General features: G+C 43.3%; 1 protein-coding gene across 1 annotated transcript in view; it reads left to right on the plus strand.

Moving 5' to 3' along the window:
• The first annotated feature begins 277 nt into the window (after positions 1-277).
• The window catches only part of Yeats2 (YEATS domain containing 2), a 94,515-nt gene continuing 67,451 nt past the window's right edge, over positions 278-27,341 (plus strand). The window contains exons 1-5 of the mRNA XM_051150701.1: positions 278-438; positions 17,260-17,378; positions 20,691-20,788; positions 21,805-21,897; positions 25,176-25,421. Coding sequence (XP_051006658.1) covers positions 17,279-17,378; positions 20,691-20,788; positions 21,805-21,897; positions 25,176-25,421 — 537 coding nt within the window. The 5' untranslated portion in view covers positions 278-438; positions 17,260-17,278. The remainder of the gene's footprint in view (positions 439-17,259; positions 17,379-20,690; positions 20,789-21,804; positions 21,898-25,175; positions 25,422-27,341) is intronic.

A 27,341-nucleotide genomic window follows, 5' to 3' on the forward strand; every position in this document is an offset into this window, starting at 1 on the left:
TGGTGCGCTCAGCAGCACGGTCTCCATAGTTACTATTGCCATGACTACGAGGGGACCAGCATTCTCTCAAAACTTTCAGCGTGAAGGACAACGGTTGATGAGCTCACGCCCGGTGGATCCCGGAGGGGTACGACCCGCCGGGGTCAGAGTTCAGGGGTAGCTTCAGCCGCCCAGGCCGCGCCGGCCCCGCCCCTCACCGCGCGCGCCCGTGCCGCCCCGCCCCCTCGCCCCGCGCGCGCCCGTGCCGCCCCGCCCCCGGGCTGACGTGCGGGGCGGAGCCGCGCGGCGGGCGGGCTGCTGTGTCGTGTGAGCTTCCGCGCGGGTGGGTCCCAGGCCTCGCGCGGCGGTTTCCACGGGCTCAGACCCTTTCGGTCCTTCTCCCCGCGTGTGGGTTCCGGGTCCCCGCGGGGCGGCGCTGCAGGCGGACGCGCCGGAAGGGTGAGTGTCGCGCGGGCGCGCGCCGGGTGCCGGGTATTGTCTGGCGCGGGCACGTGCCCCCCTCCCCCACCGCGGCCGCGCGGACACCTCCGCGGCGCGGACGGGTGGGCGCCCGCGGCCGCGGAGAGGGAGGTCGGGCGTGGGGAGGGTCCTTCCCGCCGCGCAGCCTCAGACCGGGCTTGGCAAGCCGCGGCGGCTGAGCTTGCGCGGTGACCCGCGGGTGGTCCTGAGACGAGGTCGCCTCGGCAAGTTTTGGGTTTGGCCAAGGAAGGTTGAGAGGAGTCTGCACGAGGGCGTGGGGCCGTGCCGCGTCGCGATGGAAGCCTCGCAAAGTGAGGGCTTGACCAGAAAGAAGGCTCGGTGGCTGTAGCCAGATTGCAGAAGACAATAAGGCTTAGAGCTCATTTCCATTATGCATGTATTTATGTTAAACAGAAAAATCCAGTGTCCTGTTGCTCTGCAGCTCACTCACGTCTTACTAAGTTTTGATACTGCTAGTTTTCGTCTAGGCACATTTCTTATTACAGAAACAACCGACTTTTAAAATTCCGTTTTCTCATTTACATAAAATAATAACGTGCAATACATTTATTCAGCAGTATCGTTGCCCTTAGTAAGTAGCAAGTATTCATCCTAGAAAAAAATGTTGAATGCAGATAGAAAAAAGAAAGTTTTTGTCCAGAAATAATTACTGTGGGTGCGTATGTTATTTGTATAGTCTTGTTTTTTGTTTTGTTTTGCTTGTTTCTTTATTTTTTTATTTATTTTTATTTATTTATTTATTTTTTTTTGAGACAGAGTTTCAGTGTGTAACCCTGGCTGTCCTGGAACTCACTTTGTAGACCAGGCTGGCCTTGAACTCACAGCGATCCGCCTGCCTCTGCCTCCCGAGTGCTGGGATTAAAGACATGCACCACTGCTGGCGGGCTTGTGTAGTCCTTTTTAAAGGTAGGGCCACAGCAGAAACGATGAGGGGCTGGTGTCTTCACTGTTTTACTTTTTGTTGTTCATTTCAGACAGGGTCTATTTACATATAGATAGACCTGTCCTGACTGGCCTCTGCTTCCGCAGTGCTGGGCTTAACACACTGGCAGACTTTTCTTTTTGGTCTTTCATGACAGGGTTTCTCTGTGTAGTCTTGGCTGTCCTGGACTCGCTTTGTAGACCACGCTGGCCTCGAACTCACAGAGATCCGCCTGCCTCTGCCTCCCGAATGCTGGGATTAAAGGCGTGTGCCACCACGCCCAGCGACTTTTTCTTTTTGTAGGAAGCTTGTGTAAAGGTTTTGAGAAGATAGTGGCACAATCCAACCTCTACACGGAAGAAGTCAAAAGTCGAAGCTGGGGTTTTAGGATGCAGCTTTTCCTGAGGTAGCCTGGACTGAGCCCATGGCAATGGAAACGGACGGAGTGAAAATTGGCAAGATATTTTAGAGAATTATTGAAACTTGGAAATGGATTGATAAGGGAAAGGGAGGGATTGCAAGCAGCTCATGTTGACCTTGAACTCTTGCTGGAATTGCAGGTACTATATATGCTAAGGGTTGCTTTTTGAGTGTGTGTGTGTGTGTGTATTTTGGGTATTTAGTTTTGTTTTGAAGTAGGGTTTTTGTTTGTTTGTTTGTTTGTTTTGTTCTTTCGAGACACGGTTTCTCTATATAAGAGCTCTAGCTATCCTGGAACTTTCTTTGTAGACCAGGCTGGCCTCAAACTCACAGAGATCCACCTGCCCTCTGCCTCCCAAGTGCTAGAGATTAAAGGCGTGCGCCACAACCCCTGGCTTGAAACAGGGTTTTAGGTTGCTCAGGTTGGTTTTAAATTCAATATGCAGCCAAGGATAGCCTTGAACTCTGAATCCTTCTGTCCCCTGTGCTGAGATTATATGCTTTTCCCTACAAGCCCTCTGTGCTTTTTAAGTTTTCATTTTGAGTGACTGAATAAACAACCATACTGTTTATTGAGATGTGGATTCTCGAGCTCTGTTTGAATGAGTTAAATCAGGTATGTATTCACTATAAGGTCAGTATGTTGAGAAAACAGTTACATGTGACAATATAAAACTCAGGGTTAAGCAAAGGACAGAGAAGAAACAAACCTGTATCTCCTCTCTGCAAACCAAGAGGGCTGGTACGTTACTAGAGGAGGAAGTGGTCCTTTTTTGGACTGCTAAGATGGTCTTAGTTCCATTCCTAGGACCCACATGGCAGAAAGAAATAACTGACACCCATAGCTTGTTCTCTGACCTCCAAGCACGCTGCTCACCCATAACTTGTTCTCAGACCTCCATGTGCTCGCTGCTCACCCACTAGTGTCTGCAGACACACCCTGTACCCGTGAGGTTTATCCCTAGCTCTCACTTTTGATTACTGGCCTACTTTAATATTTTCCCCACAGTTTAAAAGCACTTTAATTTTATGTGTACGAGAATTTTGCCTGCATGTAAGTCTGCACCACTTTCACGAAGCACCCACAGAGGCCAGAAGAGAGCATTGGATCCTCTGGAACTGGAGTTATAGACTGTTGTGAGCCACCATGGGTGCTGGGAATCAAACTTGGATAGGTAGTGTACAAGAGCAACCAGTGGTCCTAACCACTGAGCCACCTCTCTGCAACATTCCTGTTTTGTTGTGAGGAACTTTTTTTCAGTGTTTGGGGATAGAACCCAGGGCCTTTTATGTGTTAGGCAGTCTGGACACTGAGCTGCTTCTCCAGCCCTTCCTTCCTTCCTTCCTTCCTTCCTCCCATCCATCCATCCATCCTTCCTCCCATCCATCTATCCATCCTTCCTCCCATCCATCCATCCTTCCTCCCATCTATCCATCCTTCCTCCCATCCATCCATCCTTCCTCCCATCCATCCATCCTTCCTCCCATCCATCCATCCTTCCTCCCATCCATCCATCCTTCCTCCCATTCATCCATCCTTCCTCCTATCTATCCATCCATCCTCCCATCCATCTATCCTTCCTCCCATCCATCCTTCCTCCCATCCATCCATCCTTCCTCCCATCCATCCATCCTTCCTCCCATCCATCCATCCTTCTCCTATCTATCCATCCTTCCTCCCATCCCTCCTTCCTTCCTCCCATCCATCCATCCTTCCTCCCATCTATCCATCCTTCCTCCCATCCATCCTTCCTTCCTCCCAACCATCCATCCTTCCTCCTATCTATCCATCCTTCCTCCTATCCATCCATCCTTCCATCTATCCATCCTTCCATCCATCCTTCCTTCCTCCCATCCATCCATCCATCCATCCTTCCTTCCTCCCATCCGTCCATCCTTCCTTCCTCCCATCCATCCATCCTTCCATCCATTTATTTTATTTTATTTTTTTCTGATTTACTGTTAATGTTCTTTAGCTATTTTCATGCCTTGAGAATAGAATATAAGACTTTCTCTGTAAAGTTTCCTACAGTCTGAAGTGCTGTCTCTGTGTATGATTTGGCATGCTGTCATTTGGCTATGTACTGTTGTTGGTCAGTTAGTGTAGTATTTGGGACAGGAGCCTCAGCTTCTGTCCATGGGTAGCTATAAGTGCCAGGTGCTTCTGCATGTGTGGTGAGATTACAGGTGTGTCAGGTGCACAGCCAAAACACTTTTATTATAGACTATAAGAGGAGCCACACCTCATGGTAGGCCTGGAGCCCCAGCTGCGTGCATACAGGCTTAAAGCAAAGGATCACACATGGAGCTGGAGAGAGATAGCTCAGCAATTTAAGAGTACTTGCTACGCTTGAAGAGTTCCCAAGACTGACCAACTCCCAGCACCCTTGTCGTGCTGCCAACAGTGGTCTGCCACTCCAGCTCCAGGAGATCCTGTGCCCTTTTCCGACCTTTAAGAGCACCTTTATGCATGTGCATATGCATCATCCACATGTACACATAAATAAGAATAAGTCTAAGTCTGGAGAAACGGCTCAGTGGTTAACAATACCTGCTGTTCTCCCAGGGAATCTGGGCTTGCTTCCCAGCACCCACATGGTGCCTAATGAACAACGGTTAACTCCAGGTTCAGGGGATCCAGTGGCCTCTTTTTGGCCTCTGTGGATAAGAGGCATGCATGTAGTACACTTACTTACTACACGCAGGCAAAACATGTATACATATTTTTTTAAAGCATAACAACTTAGATAAACTTTTAAGAATTTTTAACTTTAATTTTTAAAAACTTCTTATGTTTAGCAGAATATCACTAAGCTTAAAGCATCAGAGTAAGTTCCAGGTCAGCTTGAGCAACTTAGCAAAACCATGTCTCAAATAAAGTAAGACGTTAAGGTGGTGAAGGGAGGGGTTGGGGCTGTATCCCTGATAGAGCTGCTGCAAAGCACGTGTGAAGCTCTGGGCCATTCGCCTGCCTAAGTGTGTGCGTGTGTGCAGAAAACTCAGGCTTACCTCATACATCTGTGGACACAGCCCACCTAGGCTGTGCCTTACTCTCTTTGGGAATATTTAATTTCCTCTGGGTATATCTCAGAAATACTTGGACTATCTATTCTCATTCAACCATGCATTAAAAAAAAAAAAAAAAAAACCATATTGTATCGCCGGGCGTGGTGGCACACACCTTTAATCCCAGCACTCGGAGGCAGAGGCAGGCAGATCTTTGTGAGTTTGAGGCTAGCCTGGTCTACAAAGTGAGTCCAGGGACAGCCAGTGCTACACCGAGAAACCCTGTCTTAAAAAACCAACCCTTCCCTTCCAAACATAAAAACTGTTGTATTTACTGTGTGTGTGAATGTGTGTATGTGAGTGCATACCTGTTAGGTCCCTCAGAGCTACAGTTGCATGCATTTGTGGGGCACATAACTTGTTATATGGGTGCTGGGATCCAAATCTGACTTACAGTCCTAATGGCTTTGCAACAAGTCCATGTCTCCAGTCCTCCGCCATGATTTTTTCTTTCCTTGATTTTTTTTTTAAAGATGTCTTTCTTTTATGTGTTTGAGTATTTTGTTTGTATGTGTGTCTGTGTACCACTTGAGTGCCTGGTACCTATGGTGGTTAGAAGAGAGTGTTAGGTCCCCTGGAGCTGGAATTATGGATGGTGTGAATGACTGTGTGGGTTCTGAGATTTGAACCTGGCACTTCTGCAAGAACAAGTGCTTTTAATCATTAAGCTAGCTGTCTAGCCATCAGCTGTGGATTTTTCTTTTCTTGAATCTTTGTTGCTTCCTCTTTAATTGGCCACTGTGTCTTTAATCCGGCTTCTCAGTCTGTTCACTGCTGTCGGTTGGAGGAGGGGCGAGTGGGCTTTTCCCTTGCAGAAAAAAAAAAAAAAAAGGCTATGCAATGGGCATTGCTTGTTTTTATACCCCCTCTGGTCTGTGTGGTAAGGAAAATAGAACCGCAGATGGAAGTCAGTCTAGAATGCTGTGCACGGCCCTGGGTTCCGTGTGCAAAATTACAAGAGAAAACGGTTTTTGGTTTGCTGTTGTTGTTGTTGTTGTTGTTGGGTTTGTGTGAGCTTTTAAATTGTAGTTGTATATTTTGAAGGTTGTGCGTGGAGCATGCTCGTATTCTGTAGGGCCGCTGGCCTAGGGCTCCTTGAGTAGGACGAGCAGGCCACAGACTCTTGGCCATCCACCCTCAGGTCCCCACTGCTGAGATTACAGCTGGGGGTCACCATGCCTGGCTCTGGGGGATCCTTACAGTCAGCCTGCCCCAGCTCCCCCACGGCGAGGCCTAGAAGTATGTGCTAGGAAGTTTCACACTTGAGTTTAAACATTCGATAATCTTGTCCTGGGATTATGTAGGTACTCCCAGGTTTGGCTAGGCATTTCACACCTGTAAAGTTAGCTATTCAGGAGGTAAAGACAAGAAGACTGAAAGTGCTGCCTGAGCTATGGACGAGTTTATAAGTACAGGGTTACCACATGGGTGAGTTGAAATTTCCTTTGATTTTTGAAGGAGGTCAAGGTAAAATCTGAACCCATTGGAAGGGGACTGGTGTTCAGGCATGTGAGCTTTGGTCCCGCAGAGACAGAATTGGTTTTCACTAGGCAAAGGCTGTACATTCTTCTGATCAGAGAGGGGAACAGGGAAAAGTAACTGCTGATTACATAAAGATATGCCACAGGGAGCTGGGTGTTTTTTGTTTTGTTTTTTCTTTTTTTGAGACAGGATTTCTCTGTGTAGCCTTAGCTGTCCTGGACTAGCCTCGAACTCACAGCGAATTGTTGCCTCGGCCTCCCAGAGTGCTGAGATAACAGATGTGTGTACCTTTGTTTTTGTGGGTTTTGTTTTTGTTTTTTTTAGTTTTAGGTGTTTTTTTTTTGTTTGTTTTGTTTTTTGGTTTTTTGGTTTTTTTCGAGACAGGGTTTCTCTGTGTAGCCTTGGCCATCCTGGACTCACTTTGTAGACCAGGCTGGCCTCGAACTCACAGCGATCCGCCTGCCTCTGCCTCCCGAGTGCTGGGATTAAAGGCGTGCGCCACCACGCCCGGCTTTTAGTTTTAGTTTTTTGAGACAGGGTTTCTCTGTGTAGTCTTGGCTGTCCTAGACTCACTATTTGTAGACTAAGCTGGCCTCAAACTCACAGAGATCCACCTCCCTCTGCCTCCTGAGTGCTGGGATTAAACGTGTGCACCACCACCGCCTGGCCTGTTTTTGTGTTTTTAAAGACTGGGCTCCACCCTGTATCTCTTGCTATCCTGACTCACTGTGTAGACCAGGCTAGCCTTGAACTCATAGAGCTCTGTCTGCCTCTGCCTCAGAAGTACTAGTATTAAAGGCCTGTGCCTCTGGGCTCTGCAGCAGTGCAAGGGTTGGTTGTGTTAAGATGGAACACTGTCAACAAATGGATTTGCAAGTGTTATTAAGAGAACTATGTTGGGGGATGGTCTGATGTATTTTGATGCTAATTACTGCTTGCTGTTTGTGTGACCCACCTTTTCCTTTTAAAAAAAAAAAAAAAAATCCCACCTGGGCAAGGCAGGAGATAAATGGGGCTAGGAGAAAAAGAAATTCTAAAAAAACAAAACCAAAAACACATGGCCGGCAACATAGATAAAAAATCCAGCCCAGATAAAAAACATTAACAAGTATTTGAGATTATAGATAAAAGGTAACTTGATAAAAGTTATTAAAAACAAAAGACATGAGATTAAAACAAAAATCCCATGCTTGCCCCACTATAAAAGATAGTTTAAAAGATTAATATCTGCCCTGCCCCAGGTTAACTAAGGGTATTTTAAAAGATAACAAGTGTCTGTGTCTTAATTAATTACTAACTGGGCCTACAGATAATATAAATAATTTAGAAACAATAGAGCTATGAGTGTAATAGGTATATAACCTGGAGGAATTTCTACTTTGGCTGGTAGTTTAGTTAGGTGTTTCTGAACAGTATTGAATATTTTCAAAGACTTTGGAAGTGGTCAAGGAAGATCTTTTCAGATAAGGTGGGTGATTGAGCTTGGATATCCTAAAGCTAACCCAGGGGAGGAACCAGACACAGAGACGTTCAGACATTGAAGAATATTTGAGGGACAGAGAGAAGGGTAATATGCCTGAGAGCATATCTGAGATCAGAGATAGACAGGGGCCAGAGCATGGAAGTCTGCATGTCACGGCACAGCATGTGAATCTACCCTCAAGTGTTTTAGGAAAGCCCTATCATGAGGCACGTAGGTATTGGTGTGGTTAGAAACATATTTTGTAATGCTTTTCATCTTTTCTTTTTGTTTCTGTTTTGAGACAGGGTCTCTAACAGCCTTGGCTGCCTGGAACTCGCTTTGAAGACCAGGATGGCCTCAGACTCATAGAAATCCTCCTGCCTCTGCCTCCTGAGTGCTGGGGTTAAAGGCGTGCTCCACCACGCCTGGCTATCCTGCCGTTTTTTATATTTTAAAAGTATAGACCTCTGAACGACTTCTACTATTGTCAAAACTTACTTGCTTCTGTTACTTGAATAGACATGATAAGTTTAAGTGGTAACACTTGTTCCTTATATTGTTTATGAAAAGAATTCTTTCTATATACTTTTATTAAGTTTAAACTGATAACATTTGCTTTCTTGACCATACTGTTTTGGTGAGATTTGTAAGGTAAAGGCCAGAGATATGTGGTGGTAACACACTTAGTCTGCCATATGGGCTCTGGGTTTGACTCTGTGGACTGTGGTGGGTAGAAATTAAGTTGGAGATATGGATGATCTCCATATGGTTTAGTCCCACCATTTCATTTATTTCTATGTTTGATTTTGTCTCAATAAATCCACTCTCATGACAAACTGAGGATAAATGATTTTTTAAAAAGATTTATTTATTTATTATGTATACAGTATTCTGCCTGCCTGTACACCTGCACACCAGAAGAGGGCACCAGACCTCACTATAGATGGTTGTGAGCCACCATGTGGTTTCTGGAAATTGAACTCAGGACCTTTGGAAGAGAAGCCAGTGCTCTTGACCTCTGAGCCATCTCTCCAGCCTGAGAATAAATGATTTACACCACCATCTCAGTATTCTTTCTGGTTTCTACTGATTCAAAGCTTAGGATTATTACACATTTTATTTCCAAGTGAAGCTGACTCCTATCTAAAAACTGTGCTTTTAATTCCAACACAGGAAGCTGAGGCAGGCAGATTTCAGATTTTCAGGCCAACTAGGAGTGAGACCTTGTTCAAAAACCAAAAAAAGCAAAAAATGCTTGAATTTCCTTTCCATAAATTCAAAATGTAATATAATAATAATTCTTTTTTTTTTTTTTTGGTTTTTCAAGACAGGGTTTCTCTGTGTAGCCTTGGCCATCCTGGACTCACTTTGTAGACCAGGCTGGCCTCGAACTCACAGCGATCCGCCTGCCTCTGCCTCCCGAGTGCTGGGATTAAAGGCGTGCGCCACCATGCCCGGCTTAATAATAATTCTTTATTACACAGTTATACTCCTAAGGAAGGGAATATGCTTCTGCTAAAGTGCCTAACCTTAGATTAGCTGTCATTTACTGTTTTTGCTAGACGGAGACAGACCTGAATTACTCTAAAACTCTCAGGATAATTGCCAGCTCTTCCTTAATATGTTTAGCTGCAACTTAAATATCGCTTAAAGTGATAGAGGAAGCTTCTTTCCAAGTTCTTTTTAATTATTTATTTATTTAAGTAATTTATTCAGATTACATTTCAATTGTTATCCACTCACTTTTATCTTCCCTTTCCTCCTCCCTCCCTCTTTCATCCTATTCCCCTCCCCTAGGTCTGTGACAGAAGAGTACCTCGTCCCCCACTGTAAGATCATAGCCTATCAGGTCCCTTCCTGGTAGCCTGTTTACCCTTCCTCTGAGTGCCACCAGGTCTCCCCATCAAGGGGAAGTGGTCAAACTCAGGGGACACCTGAGTTCATGTCAGAGTCAGTCCCTGCTCTCTACACAATTGTGGAGAATGTGGTGTCCATTGGCTAGATCTGGATAGAGGTTCTAGCTTTACTGCATGCATTGTCCCTGGTTGGTACAGTAGTTTGAGCTCACCCACCTGGGTCCAGATCTGCCAGCCTTCATGGTCTTCTTATAGGATTCTAGGGCCCTCTGGATCCTTCTATTCCCCATTCTTCCTTACCTCTCACACCTAGAGTCCCAATAGGAAGTCCCAGTATCTATCCCAATCTCTGGCTAGGTGAAGACTTTCAGGGGACATCTCTGTTGAGCTAGTGTCCAATTATAAGTGAGTATATACCATGTGTGTCTTTCTGTGTCTGAGTTAACTCACTAAGCATGATCATTTCTAGTTCTATCCATTTGCTTGCAAATTTCAGGATTTCCTTGTTTTTAATAGCTGAGTAGTAAATGTACCACAGTGCCTTTATCCATTCTTCTACTGAGGGACATCTGGGTTGTTTCCAGGTTCTGGCTATTATGAATAAAGCTGCTATAAACATGGTCGAGCATATGTCCTTGTGGTGTGGTGGAACAGCTTTTGGGTATATTCCAAGGAGTGGAATAGCTGGGTCTTGAGGTAGCCCTATTCCCAGTTTTCTGATAAAGTGCCAGATTGATTTCCAAAGTGGTTGTACAAGTCTGCATTCCCACCAGCAATGAAGGAGTGTTCCCCCAGCATGTGCTGTCACTTGAGTTTTTGATCTTAGCCATTCTGATGGGTGTAAGATGGAATCTCAGAGTTGTTTTGATTTGCATTTCTCTGATGACTAAGGATGTTGAGCATTTCTTTAGGTGTTTCTCAGCCATTCCGATATTCCTCTGTTGAGAATTCTCTCTTTAGTTCTGAGCCCCATTTCTTAATTGGGTTATTTGGTTTGCTGGTGTTTAATTTCTTGAGTTCGTTATATATTTTGGATATTAGAGCTTTGTCAGATGTAGGGTTGGTGAAGATCTTTTCCCAGTCTGTAGGCTGTCGCTTTGTTCTCTTGACAGTGTCTCCTGCCTTACAGAAGCTTCTCAGCCTCATGAGGTCCTATTTATTAATTGTTGACATTAGAGCCTGGGCTGTTGGTGTTCTGTTCAGGAAGTTGTCTCCTGTGCCAATGTGTTCCAGGTTCTTCCCTACTTTTTCTTCTAACAGATTTACTGTCTCTGGTTTTCTGTTGAGGTTTTTAATCCACTTGGGCTTAAGTTTTGTGCATGGTGATAAATATGGATCTACATGTAGCCATCCAGTTAGACCAGCACCATTTGTTGAAGATGCTATCCTTTTTCCATTGAATGGATTTGGCTTCTTAGCCAAAACTCAAGTGCCCATATGTGTGTGTATTTATTTCTGGGTCTTCGATTCGATTCCATTGATCAACCAGCCTAATGCTATGTCAGTACCATGCTGTTTTAATTACTGTTGCTCTGTAATACAACTTGAGATCAGGGATGGAGAGTCCTCTGGAGGGTCTTTTATTGTACAGAATTGTTTTAGCTATTCTGGATTTTTTGTTTTTCCAAATGAAATTGGGAATTGATCTTTCAATGTCTTTTAAAAATTGTGTAGGTATTTTGATAGAGATTGTATTGAATCCATAAATTGCTTTTGGTAAGATAGCCATTCTTACTATGTTAATTCTCCCTATCCATGAACAAGGGAGATCTTTCCATCTTTTGATGTCATCTTCAATCTTTTTCCTTGGAGATTTGAAGGGTTTTTTTTTTTGTTTTTTTTTTTTTAAGATGTCTTTTACTTGCTTGGTTAGAGTTACTCCTAGATATTTTATATTGCTTGTGGTTATCGTGAAGGGTGTAGTTTCCCCATTTATTTCTCAACATGATTGTCGTTTGTATACAGGAAGGCTACTGACTTTTTGGACTTAATTTTGTATCCAGCCACTTTGCTAAAGGTGTTTATCAGCTGTAGGAGTTCTCTGGTGGACTTTTGGGGTCACTTATGTACACTATCATATCATCTGTGAATAGGCATAATTTTACTTCCTCCTTTCCCATTTGGATCCCCTTGATCTCCTTTTGTTGCTTATTGCTCTGGCTAGAACGTCAAGTACTATATTGAAGAGATATGGAGAGAGTGGGCAGCCTTGCCTTGTTCCTAATTCTAGAGGGATTTCCTTGAGTATCTCTCCATTTAGTTTGATATTGGCTATTGGCTTGCTGTATATAGCTTTTATTATGTTTAGGTATGTCCCTTGTATCCTTGATCTCTCCAAAACTTTAAACATGAATGGGTGTTGGATTTGGTCAAATGCTTTTACGGCATCTAAGAAGATGATCACGTGGGGTTTTTTTTCCTTTCAGTTTGTATATATGGTGGATTACATTGATGAATTTCTGTATATCAAACTATCCCTGCATGCCTGGAATGAAGCCTACTTGGTCATGGTGAATGATATCTTTGATCTGTTCTGGGATTTGGTTTGTGAGTATTTTATTGAGTATTTTTGCATCAATGTTCAGAAGAGAAATTGGTCTGAAATTCTCTTTGTTGAGTCTTTGTGAGCTTTAGGTATCAACATGACTGTGGCCTCATGGAATGAGTTTGGTAATGTTCTATCCATTTCTATTTTGTGGAGTAGCTTGAAGAGTATCAGTATTAGCTCTTCTTTGACAGTCTGGTAGAATTCTGTGATGAAACCGTCTGACCCAGAGCTTTTTTTTTGTTGTTGGGAGACTTTTAATGACCGCTTCTATTTCTGTAGGAGAGATAGGACTATTTCATTTGTTTATCTGATCTTGATTCAACTTTGGCAAGTGGAATTGATCAAGAAAATTGTTTATTTCCCTTAGATTTTCAAATTTGTGGCATATAAGCCTTTGAAGTAGGACCTTATGATTCTTTGTATTTCTTCAGTGTCTGTTGTTAAGTCTCACTTTTCATTTCTGATCTGTGGATTTGGATAGTTCTCTCTGCCTTTTAGTTAGTTTGGCTAATGGTTTGTCTGTCTTGTTGATTTTCTTGAAGAACCAGCCCCTGGTTTTGCTGATTCTTTGAATTGTTCTCTTTGTTTCTAATTTATTGATTTCAGCCCTGAGTTTGATTATTTCCAGATGTCTACTCCTCTTGGGTGTTTCTGCCCCCCCCCCACCCCCCCGCTTCCAGATGTGTTAAGTTGCTTATATGAGATGTTTCTAATTTCTTTTCTTTCTTTCTTCTTTCTTTCTTTCTTTCTTTGTGTGTGTGTGTGTGTGTGTGGTGTTGTTGTTGTTGTTGTTTGAGACAGGGTTTCTCTGTGTAGCCTTGGCCGTCCTGGACTTACTTTGTAGACCAGGCTGGCCTCAAACTCACAGCAATCCACCTGCCTCTGCCTCCCAACTTTCCAGTTTTCTTATGAAGGCACTTAGTCTTATGAATTTTACTCTTAGTACTGATTTCAGTGTGTTCCATAAATTTGGGTATGTTGTTTCATCCTTTTCATTGAATTTTATGAAGTCTTTAATTTCTTTTTTATTTCTTCCCTGGCCCAGTTGTCATTAAGTAGAGAGTTTAGTTTCCATGTGTGTGTAGACTTTTTGTTAATTCTGTTGTTGTTGAAGTCCAGCATTAGTCCATGGTGATCTGATAGGATAGAAGGTATTTTTTCAATCTTCTCGTATGTGTTGAGGCTTGCTTTGTGACCTACTATATGATCAATTTTGGAGAAGGTTTCATGAAGTGCTGAAAAGAAAGTATAATCTTTTGTGTTAGAGTGAAAAGTTCTGTAGACATTGGTTAGTGTCTTGTTTTATTGACCTCTCCTTTGATGTAAGTGGGGTGTTGATGCCTCCCACTATAAATGTGTGAAGGTCAATGTGTGGTTTAAGCTTTGTTAAATTTTTTTTTTTAACACATGTAGGTGCCCTTGTATTGGGGGCATAGATGTTCAGAATTGTGCTGTCATCTTAGTTGACTTTACCTTTGATGAGTATGAAGTGTCCTTCCTCATCTCTTTTGATTATTTTTGGTTGAAAGTCTATTTTAGTAGATATTAAAATGGCTACACCAGCTTGCTTCCTGTGTCCATTTGCTTGGAATACTTTTTTCCAGCCTTTTACCCTGAGGTAATGTCTATCCTTGTGGCTGAGATGTGTTTCTTGAATGCAGAAGAATGTTGGGTCTTATTTTTATGCATCCGTTCAGTTAGTCTGTGTCTTTTTGTTGGAGAATTGAGACCATTGATGTTGAGAGATATTAATGACCAGTGACTGTTAAGTCCCTTGATTTTGATGTTGGTTGCTGTAGTGTTTGTGTGCTTATGTTTTTGCAACAGTGTAGTTATCTATTTCCTGTGTCATTTTCGTTGTAGTTTGTCACTTTGGGTTGGAGTTTTCCTTCTAGTATCTTCCATAGGCTGGATTTGTAGATAGGTACTATTTGAATTTGTTTTTGTCATGGAATATCTTGTTTTCTCCATCAATGGTTGTTGATAGCTTCGCTGAGTATAGTAGTGTATCCTGGCATCTGTGGTCTCTTAGGGTTTGCAGAACCTATATCCAGGCCCTTCTGGCTTTCATGATCTCTGCTGAGAAGTCAGGTGTAATTCTGATAGGTTTGCCATTGTGTGTTACTTGGCCTTTTCCCTTGACACTTTTAATGATTTTTTTCCCTTTGTACATTTTGTGTTTTGATTATTAAGTGGTGGGAGGATTTTCTTTTCTGATCTATCCTATTTGGTGTTCTGTAGGCCTCTTGCATGTTTGTGTGCATCTCCTTTAAATTGGGGAATTTTTCTTCTATGATTTTGTTGAAAATATTTCCTGGGCCTTAGCCAGGCATCTTGCCTTTCTTCGATGCCTGTTATCCTCAGATTTCATCTTTTCATGGGGTCCTTGATTTCTTGGATGTTTTGTGTCAGGATTTTTTTTCCAATTTAGCATTTTCTTTGATGGTTTGTTCTAACATTATATCTCCTAATCCCGAGATTCATTCCTCCATCTCCTGAATTCTGTTAGAGAAGCTTGCCTCTGCATTTCTTTCTTTCTTTTCTAATTTCTCTTCTTCCTGGCTTTATTCTGTCTGTGCTTTTATCATTGTTTCCCTTTTCACCTTCAGACCTTGAACTCTTTCATCTTATTGTTTGTATTTTCCTGAATTTCTTTCAATGCCTCTCTAGGCCTCTTTAATGTCTTCAGCCTGTTTGGCTGCATATTTCTGCATTTGTTTACAGATTTTACTCATTTCCTCCATTATCATCTTTATTACTATGGATTTGAGGTCATTTTCTTGTGTTTCAATTGTGTTTGAGTTCTCAGGGTTGATTTCTTTGGGATAGCTGGGATCTGGAGATGCCATATTGTTTTGTCTTTTGTTGTTTATGGTTTTTTGTTTTGTTTTGTTTTTACACTCTCTTCATCTTTCTGTGTCTGACGTTGGGAGGTAGTTTCTTATGTCCTTCCCTGGATCAAGCAGGTGAACTGGTTTCAGCTCCAGGGGACTTTACTCCACACTGAGCTCCCCAATAGGTCAGCAGAGGCCAGTGCTGCTGCTCTGCAGCCCAAGGATCAGTATGAGATAGTGTAGATAAAGCCAGTTATCCTGCCTTTCGATGGACTTTGAAAACCCTGCCCTCGGGCACTGGGGCTATGAGGGCCTAGGCTCAGTCCACCCTAGAGTGCCGGAACCCCTTCTGGCTTGTGGGGGTTAGCTAGGATTCTGCCTAAGTTCAGTCCCACTTAAGAGAGCAGATACTGCCCTCTGACTTGTGGGAGTTGGCTTGTCTTCTGCCCATTCCTTCAGGCCCTTTCAGTACGGTCTTGGCATGGTCTTAGCGTGTGTGGGGGCAGTCCTGCTGGGTTGTGGCAGCTGGTCAGGCCCCGCCAGAGCTTGTAGGAATGGCTCCCTGGGTTGGGGTGGATGGCTAGGTTTCTTCCTGATCCCCTCCGGCAGGTTCAGAGCCTCCAAGAGCGGGGGAGCCCCTGCTGAGCTGTGGTGGCCAGCCAGACACCTGCCTGATCATTCTGTCTAGATCAGTTCCACCCAAGTGTGTGGGAACAGTCTGCTGGGATGGAGGTTTCTGCCCAATCTCTTCAGACCGCACTGCTTTAGATCAGTCAACCAGAGTGTGGGGCTTTGGAGCTGTAGCTGGAGGACGTGTCCACAGTTCCCTGGGCCCCTGTGTAGGCCCTAGGTTCCTCTGTGGGCTGGCGGGCCCAGATCCTCACTCTCAGGTGCCCCTGGCTAGCCAGCTCTAATGCTGTTACTGTATGGCCCACAGATCGGTCAGATAGGGAAACAGAGACCACAGGGGAGGCATGCATGCTCTGCTGGGCTGGGCTTTGGATGTGTGGTTGCCAGCCCCTGGGGCTTTTTCAGGACTCATGGGTTGTCAGAAGTCAGAACCACCTGTTTTCCTCTGTTTTTCCCAGGCCCAGAACTCCAAGCTGGTGTTTCTTTGCCCACAGTTCAGTTGCAGAAACTGAGTTCTTGATGTAGTACAGACTTTGGGGACTGGGCACCTGCCCTCCGTTGGCCGGTTGGGTGGCCCCAAGGTCAGAGCCACCTGTGCTCTGTACTTTGCAGACCACTCTCACCTAGGGCTCTTCCGATCTTGTGGTCTGTGGCTCCCAGCCTAGTCCCTAGTCTCTGTCCTGAAGATCAGATACCCTGCATATTCGGCGCCGTCTTGTCTCCCTTTTTCCAAGTTCTCAATGTAACAAATTACTGTATAAATAAACTCACTGGTGTGTATCTTCCTCACCATGCCCTGCTTAAATTGTTCATTTCTTCCTTCTGGTCCTCTGTTGGAGGTTGGTTTGATGATTTTGATGCTAATTGTTGCTTGTTGTCTGTGTGCCACACCTGTATCTTGCCGAAGAACCTAACCTCTTTGACCAATAAAAAGGCCATCACACTTGGGCAGGGCAAATGGACTAGGTGTGGCTAAGGTTCCGGGGCTTGGAGAGACAGGGAGAATAAGGAGAGGAGAGGGGAAGGGAGGAGGAAGAAGGTGGTGCCATGGGTTAAGTGGGGGAAAAGCACATGGCTGGCGTGGATGGAGACTTGGTGCAGATGATGATAATTAGCAAGAATTTGGGATTAGGGACACATAGAGACATCCTGTCTAAAATTTAAAAAAAAAAAAAAGAAGAAGGAGGAGGAGGAGGAAATGTGATCAGTGGAGCAATGTGCAATTTGCTGAAGAATTTTTCTCCTGGAAGGGAACCCCAGGCTTTTTAACAAATAGCCATGCTGATATTTTTGGAAACTTTTAATGTTAGACTTCATGCTGTTGGCTAAGTATACACAAACACCAAGAGTTAAGCATCCCTAACTAGCAAATCTAAAGTCTCCCAAGATTGAAACTTTTCTGGATTCAGCTTCTCAGGCTAGGCATATTCAGCCTGTCTGTGCACAGACTTATACAAAATAAGTACCAATGTTTTGCAGTGTTTATTTATTCCCTGTGTGTACATTCATACGTGATAGTATTTTGTAGTATTGTTAATGTGTTTGTTATCACTTCACAGTGAAGAATTGAATGTCACCATGTCTGGAATCAAGCGAACAATCAAAGAAACGGACCCTGATTATGAGGACGTATCTGTGTCCCTTCCAAATAAGCGGCATAAAGCAATTGAGAGTTCAGGTACACATCGACTTGCTCTGAGACCTAACCTTGCTGACTTGCATGTGCACAGGATTTACAGAGTCTGCGCCAGTATCTGTCATCATGTACAAGCTGAAGGCAGTTCACCATGGTCCCATACGAGGGAGGAGATCTGGCAGAATATGATCAAGTAGTCTGGAAGTAAAGCAATCTTAGCTAGGTTGCATATAACTTAAAGTCAGTATTTTCGCAATCGGCAAGATGATGGCTCAATGGTTAAGAATGCATTCTTTTATTTTTTTAAAGATTTCCTCCCCGCCCCCTTAGGTCTTTTGAGACAAGGTCCCTGGCTGTCCTGGACTCGCTTTGTAGACCAGGCTGGCCTTGAACTCAGAGATCCACCTGCATCTGTCTCCTAAGTGGTGGGATTAAAGGCGTGAGCCACTGGCACCATCTAGCTTTTTATTTATTTATTTATTTATTAATTTTTTTTTTTTTTTTTTTTTTGTTTTTTTGAGACAGGGTTTCTCTGTGTAGCCTCGGCCATCATGGACTCGCTTTGTAGACCAGGCTGGCCTCGAACTCACAGCGATCCACCTGCCTCTGCCTCCCGAGTGCTGGGATTAAAGGCGTGCGCCACCACGCCCGGCTTTTTATTTATTTATTTATTTTGTAATTTTATGTATATGAGTGTTTTGCCTGCTTGTATGTCTATGCACCATGCACATGCATTTCCTGCGTAGGTCACAAGACATTGTTAGTTGCTATGTGAGTGCTAGAAATCAAACCTGGCGCTCTACAAGAGTAGTTAGTACTCCTAACAGCAAAGCCATCGCCCCAGCTCCCAAGCGATGCCCAGCATCTGTGTCAGGTGGCTCACAAGAGCCTGTAAGTCCAGCTCCAGGGACCTGGAGGCCCTCTTTGTCCACCATGAGCATCTGCACTCACACACACAAACACATAATTAAAACCAAATTAAATCTTTAACAATAATATAAAAAAAAGGTTTTTGATGTCTCTATAATATGGAATAACCATGTGAGGTGATTGTAGGTAATAAAGACTTTTAATAGTTTCATGTTTTCTTTCTTTCTTTTTTTTTTTTTAGTATTTATTTATTATGTATACAATGCTCTGCCTGCATGTACCCCTGCACACCAGAAGAGGGAACCAGATCTCATTAGAGATGGTTGTGAGCCACCATGTGGTTGCTGGGAATTGAACTCAGGACCTTTGGAAGAGCAGCCAGTGCTCTTAACCTCTCCAGCCATCATATTATTTTCATGTATGTTGAAATAAAACTGATCAAGTTATTTCATGGGTACTGTTGCTTAAGTAGGTTAACATTATGTTAAAGTATTAATTGTGCTTATTAAACATCTCGCCTGTGTATTAGCTAGCAAATGTCAAAGGAGAGGTTCTTGACTCGTACTTTGAGAGGCTGTTCGCTCCGTTGCCCTGGTCCTGACATGAGGCAATGTATCATGACATCGTTCTTATAGTCGTGGGGCTGTTGATGGTGGTTCAGTCTAGACGCTGAAGGAGAAAGTGCCCAATGAGGCCTTAGGATAAGATGTGTCCTTCAAAGATACGAACTTCTTTCTTCCAACCAGCTCACACCTAGACTTGCCTCCCAGCAGCGCTGTCAGCTGGGGACCAAGCTTTTAGCATGGGTACTTTTGGGGACAGGCATTCAAGCCAGGTGTGATAACAGTCTTGAGGGTCATTCATGGATAATGGAAATTTGGAAAACACTGATCTAGTCCATCCGTGGTTGAGGCTGCAAGTGGGAATTTAAGGGTCGGTGGTCTTTTCACCATTATGTGATGTGTTGAAAAGTAAATCATTGGCGGTGGTGGCGCACGCCTGTATTCCCAGCACTTGGGAGGCAGAAGCAGGCGGATGGATCTCTGAGTTCCAGGCCAGCCTGGTTTAGAAAGTGAGTCCAGGACAGCCAAGGCTACATAAAGAAACCCTGTCTCAGGGAAAAAAGAAAAGAAAAGAGGGTTGGAGAGACGCCTCAGCAGTTAGAAGAGCACCGTCTGCTCTTCCAGAGGTCCTGAGTTCAATTCCCAGCAACCACATGGTGGCTCACAACCATCTATAATGTGATCTGATGCCCTCTTCTGGCCTGGCAAAGCACTGTATACATAATAAGTAAATAAATCTTTTTTTTTTTTTTTTTTTTTTTAAGTAAAGTAAATCATTGATTACATTACCATTTTGACTCATGGTTTATCTTTATTTTTTCTTTTTGTTTAACTGACATAAAAATTAAATATATTTGAGGCTGGAGAGATGGTGCGGTTTATTTATCAATATGGCCTAATAATATTTATTATTAGGCCTATAATTAATTATTATGGCAGTATTTCCAACCCTCTAGCAATCAATCAAGACACAGTCACCTGTTAATATTTTAAAATAGCCTTAGGTAACCTGGGGCAAGGCAGATATTAATCCTCTAAACTGCTTCTCATAGTGAGGCAGGTGTCCCACGTCATCTGCTTCTCATAATTTCTATTGCACTACCTCCCATCCATAAGCCCAAATACTTGCTAATTATCATCATCTGGGCCCTCCATCAACGCCGGCCATGTGCTTCTCCTCACCTAACCCATGGCACAGCCTTCTTCCTCCTCCCAATAGTCTCCCTGTCTCTCCTAGCCCTGGAACCTTAGCCAGGCCTATTCCACTTGCCCTGCCCAGCTGTGATGCCTTTTTACTGGCCAAACAAGTTTAGCTCTTAGGCTAGGTACAGAGACTGCAAGCAGTAATTAGCATCAAAATACATCAGACCAACCTCCAGCAGAGAAATGGCTCAGGCATAGCAGTTAAGAGCCTGTGCTTTTCTGGTCCCAGTATTTGCTGGGCAACTCACCACCTCCTGTCAGTCCATCTCCAGGCTATATACATCCTCTTCTGGCCTCCACAGGCACCTGCATGCATGTGTGAGTGTGTGTGTGTACACACACACACACACACACACACACACACACACACACACACACACACACACACACCAAAAGCATCTTTTTATTAACTATATTTATGACCTGTCACATGGTATTTTGCTACAAGCTTGCTTTTTTCTTCCCCATTCATTTTATCTTTTGCGTGCAGATGAAGTAGAACGTGTTTTTCTGAACCATTTAAGAACAGGTTATATAGCTATATGCTATATACTATATAGATTGTATAGTATACTTCTTTGTATTTGTTAAGGATATTATCTCATGAACTCAAAGCAGTTTCTTTTTTTTTTTTTTTTGTTTTGGTTTTTGGTTTCTTTGGCTGCTGATTTAAATCTGTAGCTACAGGTTAATTCGGTGTTTTATATTCTTTATGTAGCTCGAGATGCAGCTGTGCAGAAAATTGAGACTATTATTAAGGAGCAGTTTGCTCTTGAAATGAAGAATAAGGAACATGAGATCGACGTCATTGACCAGGTATAATAGTGATAAATTGGAAACACTAAATTTGTGGAGGGAAAAGAATATGTTTGATGATGTTTAATTTTTTTTTTTTTTTTTTTTTTTTTAAATTCTGGGCATGGTGGTGGCGCACACCTTCAAAACCAGCATTCCAGAAGCAGAGGCAGAGGCAGATGAATCTCTGTGAGTTCTAGGATAACTTGGTTTTCATAATGACTTTCAGGACAGCCAAGGCTATAGAGTGAGACCATGTCTTAAAACAAACAAAAAATTATCCTGCTGAGCAATGGGCACACTGTAACCCCAGTAGAAGACGAGGCAGGAGGACCAGACATTTCAGGCCATCCTCAGCTACGTAGTGAATTTGAAGCTAGCCTGGGAAAAATGAGTTTTTCTCTCAACCCCCCCCACCCCCCCCCCACAAATTAATGAAATTGAGAAAAGATAAAAAGTTACACTTGAACTTCCATCCCCAAAATAATTTTTTGATATTGTTCTCAGTATATTATGATTATTTTTTAATAACTATGCTCACACACCAGCATCACTGTTTTTGTTTCTTTGTTATATTTGTAATTTTTGTTTGTTTGTTTGCTTTTTGAGACGGGGTTTCTCTGTGCAGCCCTGGCTGTCATAGAACTCACCCTATAGACCTGACTGGCTTTGAATTCAGAGATCCACTTGCTTCTGCCTTTCAAGTGCTGGGATTAAAGGCGTCTGCCTCCATGCTCAGCTTTTACTTTTTAAAACTTTAGTGCTCAGGGAAGCATACACACACCCCCCATCCCGGGTGTGCTCTGCGGTAGACGCAGAGACTGCAGAGCTGTGCTCACACATGAGCACCCAGACACCGAAGTGCATCAATGTCTCCAGCCCATGTCCTTGTCAGTTGGGTTAGGTGAGAAATATTTATTTTGAGATAATTCAAGAAGCTGAGTTCTGGCTTTTGTTGTCTGCATTTTCTGTACATTTTAGGCCATTGTTGTTACTTGCTGTATTTAAATGACATTTAAACTCTTATGTGTTTTTAGCGACTGATAGAAGCCAGGAGGATGATGGATAAACTCCGAGCCTGCATCGTAGCGAACTATTATGCTTCTGCCGGTCTTCTGAAGTTGTCTGAGGTAAGTGCTCCTCATATGCAGCCACCATTTTCCTCGTCTGTGGCGGGGACAGGACAAGGTGGATTCCCTATCATTGAGACATTTCTTACGCTGACCTTTAGAATTTAATAAGCCCGACCACCTTTATGAGGAACATAACCATGGTCCTGTCGTCCTTTCCCTGGTTGTTGCTGCTGTAATGCTAGCAGGCAGACCTCACTGCAACTTGACCTGCTTCCTCCTCTTTTGCTTTGCCTTACTTGGCATGCCTTGCTCTCTCAAATGCCGCTTCTTAATCATAGTTCTCAATACAAGAAAAAAGACAAACATTTGCATGCCATGTAGAGTCATTGGTTTAAAATTCTAACGCTGTCTTTCTCCTAAGAAATTTAAAATTAAGTTTAAGACATCAAAACATTTCAGTGCTAACTATAAAACTTTTTACTCCTTTTTCTTTTTTTCCTGGCAGTTGCATATTAAGCACAGAGTGCCTGTGAAATACACACATACATAATACCCGTAAAAACACAAAATCAGAGACCGTAATATGCAATTAAAAGATTATAAGATTTAAGTGCCCAGAGCATTATTCCTTGAGTGTCTTCCCTGGATTGCTCTAGGTTCCTGGATGAGGGTTGACTTTAGTCTAGTATGACTTTGTTTTAAATTGGTTATATCTACAAAGATACCCCCCCCCATTGTCTATGTGTGCTTGTGCCTGTAGTTGACCCCAGGGTCTCACATATGATAGCTATATAAGCTACAATCCAGTTATTTCTGAATAAAGTCACAGGTTCTGGGTGAGTACGAATTTGTGGAAGTTGTACTGCTTTGCAGTCCACCACGAATTCTGGTATCATTGCATGATGTAAAAGAGACCATAGGCAGCTGCTTGGCTTGAAAAACTGGTTAGTTTTTGTTGCTTTACCATGAACAGTTGGAATCTGTGGTATGTTTGTCTAGAAATGACTGATTTTTTAATCTCCTGATGTTCTGATTAAGATTTACTGAAGCCAGGGCTGGAGATAGGCCCCGTAGTTGACTTCAGTTCCCGCTACTACATGGTGGCTTGCAACTATCAGTATCGTCACTTTAGGGGATCCAACACCCTCTGTCTTCTGCAGATATCAGACATTAACATGATACACACACGGGCAAATACATACAATTAAAATAAAATAAGTAAATCCTTTAAAAAGTTAAAAAAAAAAAAAAACCAAAACATTCAAGGAATCTTTAGCTACGTTTTTTTCCTGTTTTAGTTAGCCATTTAATTATTTTAGTTTGGAAAACACATAGCTCTGAAAAGCCCTGTTAATGAATTAATCAGCTCTCTTTCTTATTTAAGACATTAGTCTCCTTGCCGGGCGTGGTGGCGCACGCCTTTAATCCCAGCACTCGGGAGGCAGAGGCAGGCGGATCGCTGTGAGTTCGAGGTCAGCCTGGTCTACAAAGCGAGTCCAGGACAGCCAAGGCTACACAGAGAAACCCTGTCTTGGGAGGGGGGGATTTAAAGACATTAGTCTCCTCACCTGGACCAGCTCTTTAATAATACAGGGCTTTTGTTTTGATTAATAATTATATAACACTGTATCTTTCTGTCCTGTGTGTGTGTGTGTCTGTCTGTCTGTCTGTCTGTCTGTCTGTCTGTCTCTCTCTGTCTCTCTCTTCTCTCCCCCTTCCTCCCTCCCTCCCTCCCTCCCTCCCTCCCTCTCCTGTCTGTGCGTGTGTCGGTCCGGGTATGGACATGGAGTGCAGGTGCCAGTAGATGTTCTTCTGACGGATCCCCTTGGGGCTGGAGACAGTTAACTGTACGCTCCCTGACATGGGCGCTGTGAGGGCATCCAGTAACACCTCCTTAAAAACAACCAAACTTAGGTCTTTGTACTAGCCTGAGGGAAAACTTCTACACTGCTGATTTTTTTTTTAAAGATTTAACTTATTTATTATTTATATAGTGTTCTGCTTGCATGTACACCTGCATGCCAGAAGAAGGTACCAGATCTCGTAACAGATTGTTGTGAGGCACCATGTAGTTGCCATTTAGGACCTTTGGAAGAGCAGACAGTGTGCTCTTAACCTCTGAGCTGTCTCCAGCCCTACACTGCTGATTTTAACGCTTCTTTTACTATTGTTTTCACTCCTCTGTAGGTGTCATTTTTTATACTGTGCACTTTTGTTATTTTTTTGGTTTTGTTTTTGTTGAGACAGGGTTTCTCTGTGTGTTAGCTTTGGTTGTACTGGACTCGAGGCCAGGTTGGCCTTGAATTTACAGAGATCCGCCTGCCCAAAAAAGAGAGGATAGAACCTGGGCCACGGCAGTGAGAGCACCAGATCCTAACCGGTAGACCACCAGGGAGCACCCTGTTGTTTTTGTTGTTTTGTTTTATGAGTTATAAACTGGGCTGATCTTGAACTTACAGAGATGTTCTACCTACTTAAATTCCAAAGATCTTGGGATTGTAGGTATGAGCCACAATGCCTGGCTGTGTCTCCTTTTAAAATCAAATCTTGCTGGGGATGATGACCCTTGAGCTCCTGGCCTTCCGGCTTCTACCTCGTGGATGCCAGGATTACAAGCTATAGTTATGTGGAACTGGATTCTTGCATGCTGGACAGATACTCTATTAGCTCAGCTACATTAAAGCCCTTATTTTACTTTTTCAAATGCAGCCCAGGATAGCCCAGAACATCAGATTCTCCTGCCTCAGTTTCCTGAGTGATGAATTCATAGGTGTGTGCCCCACCACACTGGCTCATCTTTGACTTTTAGAGTTAGAGCTTTTGCACAGTTACTTGTCAATCTAAATTTTTGTTTGTTGATTCAGTTGTTTGTTGATTCAGGCTAAGTGTAAGGATTTGCGAATATGGACAGCAGTTTGTTTGGTTTTTGTTTGTTTTTTGTTTTTTGTTTTGTTTTGTTTTGTTTTTTTGCTTTGTTTTGTTTTGTTTTGATTGTGAACCTAGCCTTTATTGGCTGAGCCATCTCTCCATCCAGGACGTGGAGAGATGTTTGTTTGTTTGTTTGTTTGTTTTTTGAGACAGGGTTTCTCTGTGTAGTCATGGCTGTCCTAGACTCACTTTTTATACCAGGCTGGCCTCAAAATCTCAGCGATCCACCTGCTTCTGCCTTCCCAGTGCTAGGATTAAAAGCATGCACCACACCCGGCTTTTTCGTTTTGTTTTGTTTTTGTGGAGAGATTTTTGAAGGATTGTTAACATGATCTTAACATACCTATGAGGTCAGTTTTCACCAGTTTTGATGTATTTGTCTAAGTTTGCTTCTTTCATTTTTCTAGGGATTAAAAACATTTGATCCGATGGCTTTTAACCACCCTGCTATCAAGAAATTTTTAGAATCACCTTCTAGGTCTTCATCTCCTACCAATCAGAGATCAGAAACACCATCTGCCAATCATTCTGAAAGTGACTCTTTATCTCAACACAATGACTTCCTGTCTGACAAAGACAATAACAGCAATATGGATGTGGAGGAAAGACTCTCAGGCACCGGGGAGCAGAGACCGAGCCGGACCACAGGAAGGGTATAGCACTGGATGGGAGTGGGCTGGGATCTAGGGGAAAAGGGGCCCTACTGTTAAATATTAAGTGTGGGAATGATTCCCATTCCTTTACAGGGACTCTAGGATATAAGTTGTTTGATTTTATTTATTTATTTATTTATTTTTCCTTTTTATACAGCAGAGAAACAGACCTGTGGTTCTTCAAGACACGGTCTCAGTCTGGGGCTTGGCCTGGGGCTTGCCAGACTAGCCTAATGCTTGAGGCATCTCTTGCCTCAGCTTCCAAGTGTTGATGTTATAGGATTGAACCATTGTATGCGTCTAACTAAGAAATTGTGCCCTTTTTCACATCGTGTGCTATAGCCAGGCTGGTCTCAAACTAGCAGAGTCCTCGTTGGCCTCGCAAGTGCTGGGTTATAGGTATGAACCATTAACCAGCCACACTGAGCATTAGTGGTTATCACAACTGCCATTCTGGTATGTCTGCATGCATACATGCATGTATTATGTATGTATTTTGACATTCCTACTTAAGAGCACAGCACTCCAGAGAGTATCATAGCTTTTGGATGTCATTCACACAGATGGGAAAGAACCCTTAAGAGTTGGAGTTCTGATCTTGTTTCAGGTCTAAGTAGTGGCTTGTGCAGTTTGACGTACAAAAAACAAAACACAATTCTTTTCTTGACAAGGTTTTGCCATGAAGCCCTGGGTGGCCAGGCACTGAGTAGACTGGCTGGTCTGGAACTTGTAGTGATCGCCCTGCCTCTGCCTCCCGCATGCTGGAATCACAGGTATGACACTGGCCAGCTATGGTAGTCTAAGTGCTACTCTGTACCTGGCCTATTTGGTGTTTGTACTTATGTACAGAGTCACTGTAAATTTAGACCAGTGATTTCACAGCACAGCTTCTGGGGTGGAGGGAACTTACAAGTTGCTTTCTATATATTCAGAGATCAATATTAGATTTATTTTTTCATAAAAGCAAATTGTTTTTTGTTATAAATTCATTTGTTCGTTGTTGAAAAAATAAAACAGAAAGCCTTTTCTAAATTATCTCATAGTTTGATGCCTCAGAATCAGAACTCTTTTTTTGTTTGTTTGTTTTTCCAGACAGGGTTTCTCTGTGTAGCCCTGGCTGTCCTGGATTTGCTTTGTAAACCAGGCTGGCCTTGAACTCACAGAGATCTGCCTGCCTCTACCTTCTGAGTGCTGGGATTACAGCCCTGCACCACCACGCCCAACCAGAACACTTAATATTTGGATTTACTTGTGTATGACCAGTATTGTTTCTTTTACTGCCACCTTTTAAGCTGGGATTGCAGGCATGTTCTCCATATCTGCATTATATGGTGCTGGAGCCTGAACCCACAGCGTGGCACAATCCAGAGAAATACTCCACCAATTGCTGTGTCCTTAGACCCTTAACTTTCTTTTCTTTTTCTTTTTTTCTTTCTTTTTTTCCTCGTGTTTTGAGACAGGGTTTCTTTGTATAGCTTTGGCTGTTCTAGACTCACTTTGTAGACCAGGCTGGCCAGGAACTCACAGTGATCAACCTGCCTCTGCCTCCCGAGTGCTGGGATTAAAGGCCTGTACCACCATACCTGCCCTTTTTTGGATGTTTTTAAGATAGGATTTTTCTGTGTAGCCCTGGCTGTCCTGGAACTACTCTTTGTAGACCAAGCTGTCCTCGAACTCAGAGAGTTCCTTCTGCTTCTTCCTCTGAAGTGCTGTGATTAAAGTTGGGTCCCACCATGATCAGCTTTTTTTTTTTTTAAGAGTACTGGTTGTTCTTCCAGAGGACTTAGGTTTGGTTCCCACCATGTACATGGCAGTTCACAGTCATCATAACTCTAGTTCCTGTGGCCTCAGTGGGCACCAAGCACTCACATGGTAAATAAACATACATGCAAGCAAAAACACTCATGAATTAAACAATCT

The sequence above is a fragment of the Acomys russatus genome, chromosome 8 (assembly GCF_903995435.1).
Source record: "Acomys russatus chromosome 8, mAcoRus1.1, whole genome shotgun sequence".
Classification (NCBI taxonomy): Eukaryota; Metazoa; Chordata; class Mammalia; order Rodentia; family Muridae; genus Acomys; species Acomys russatus.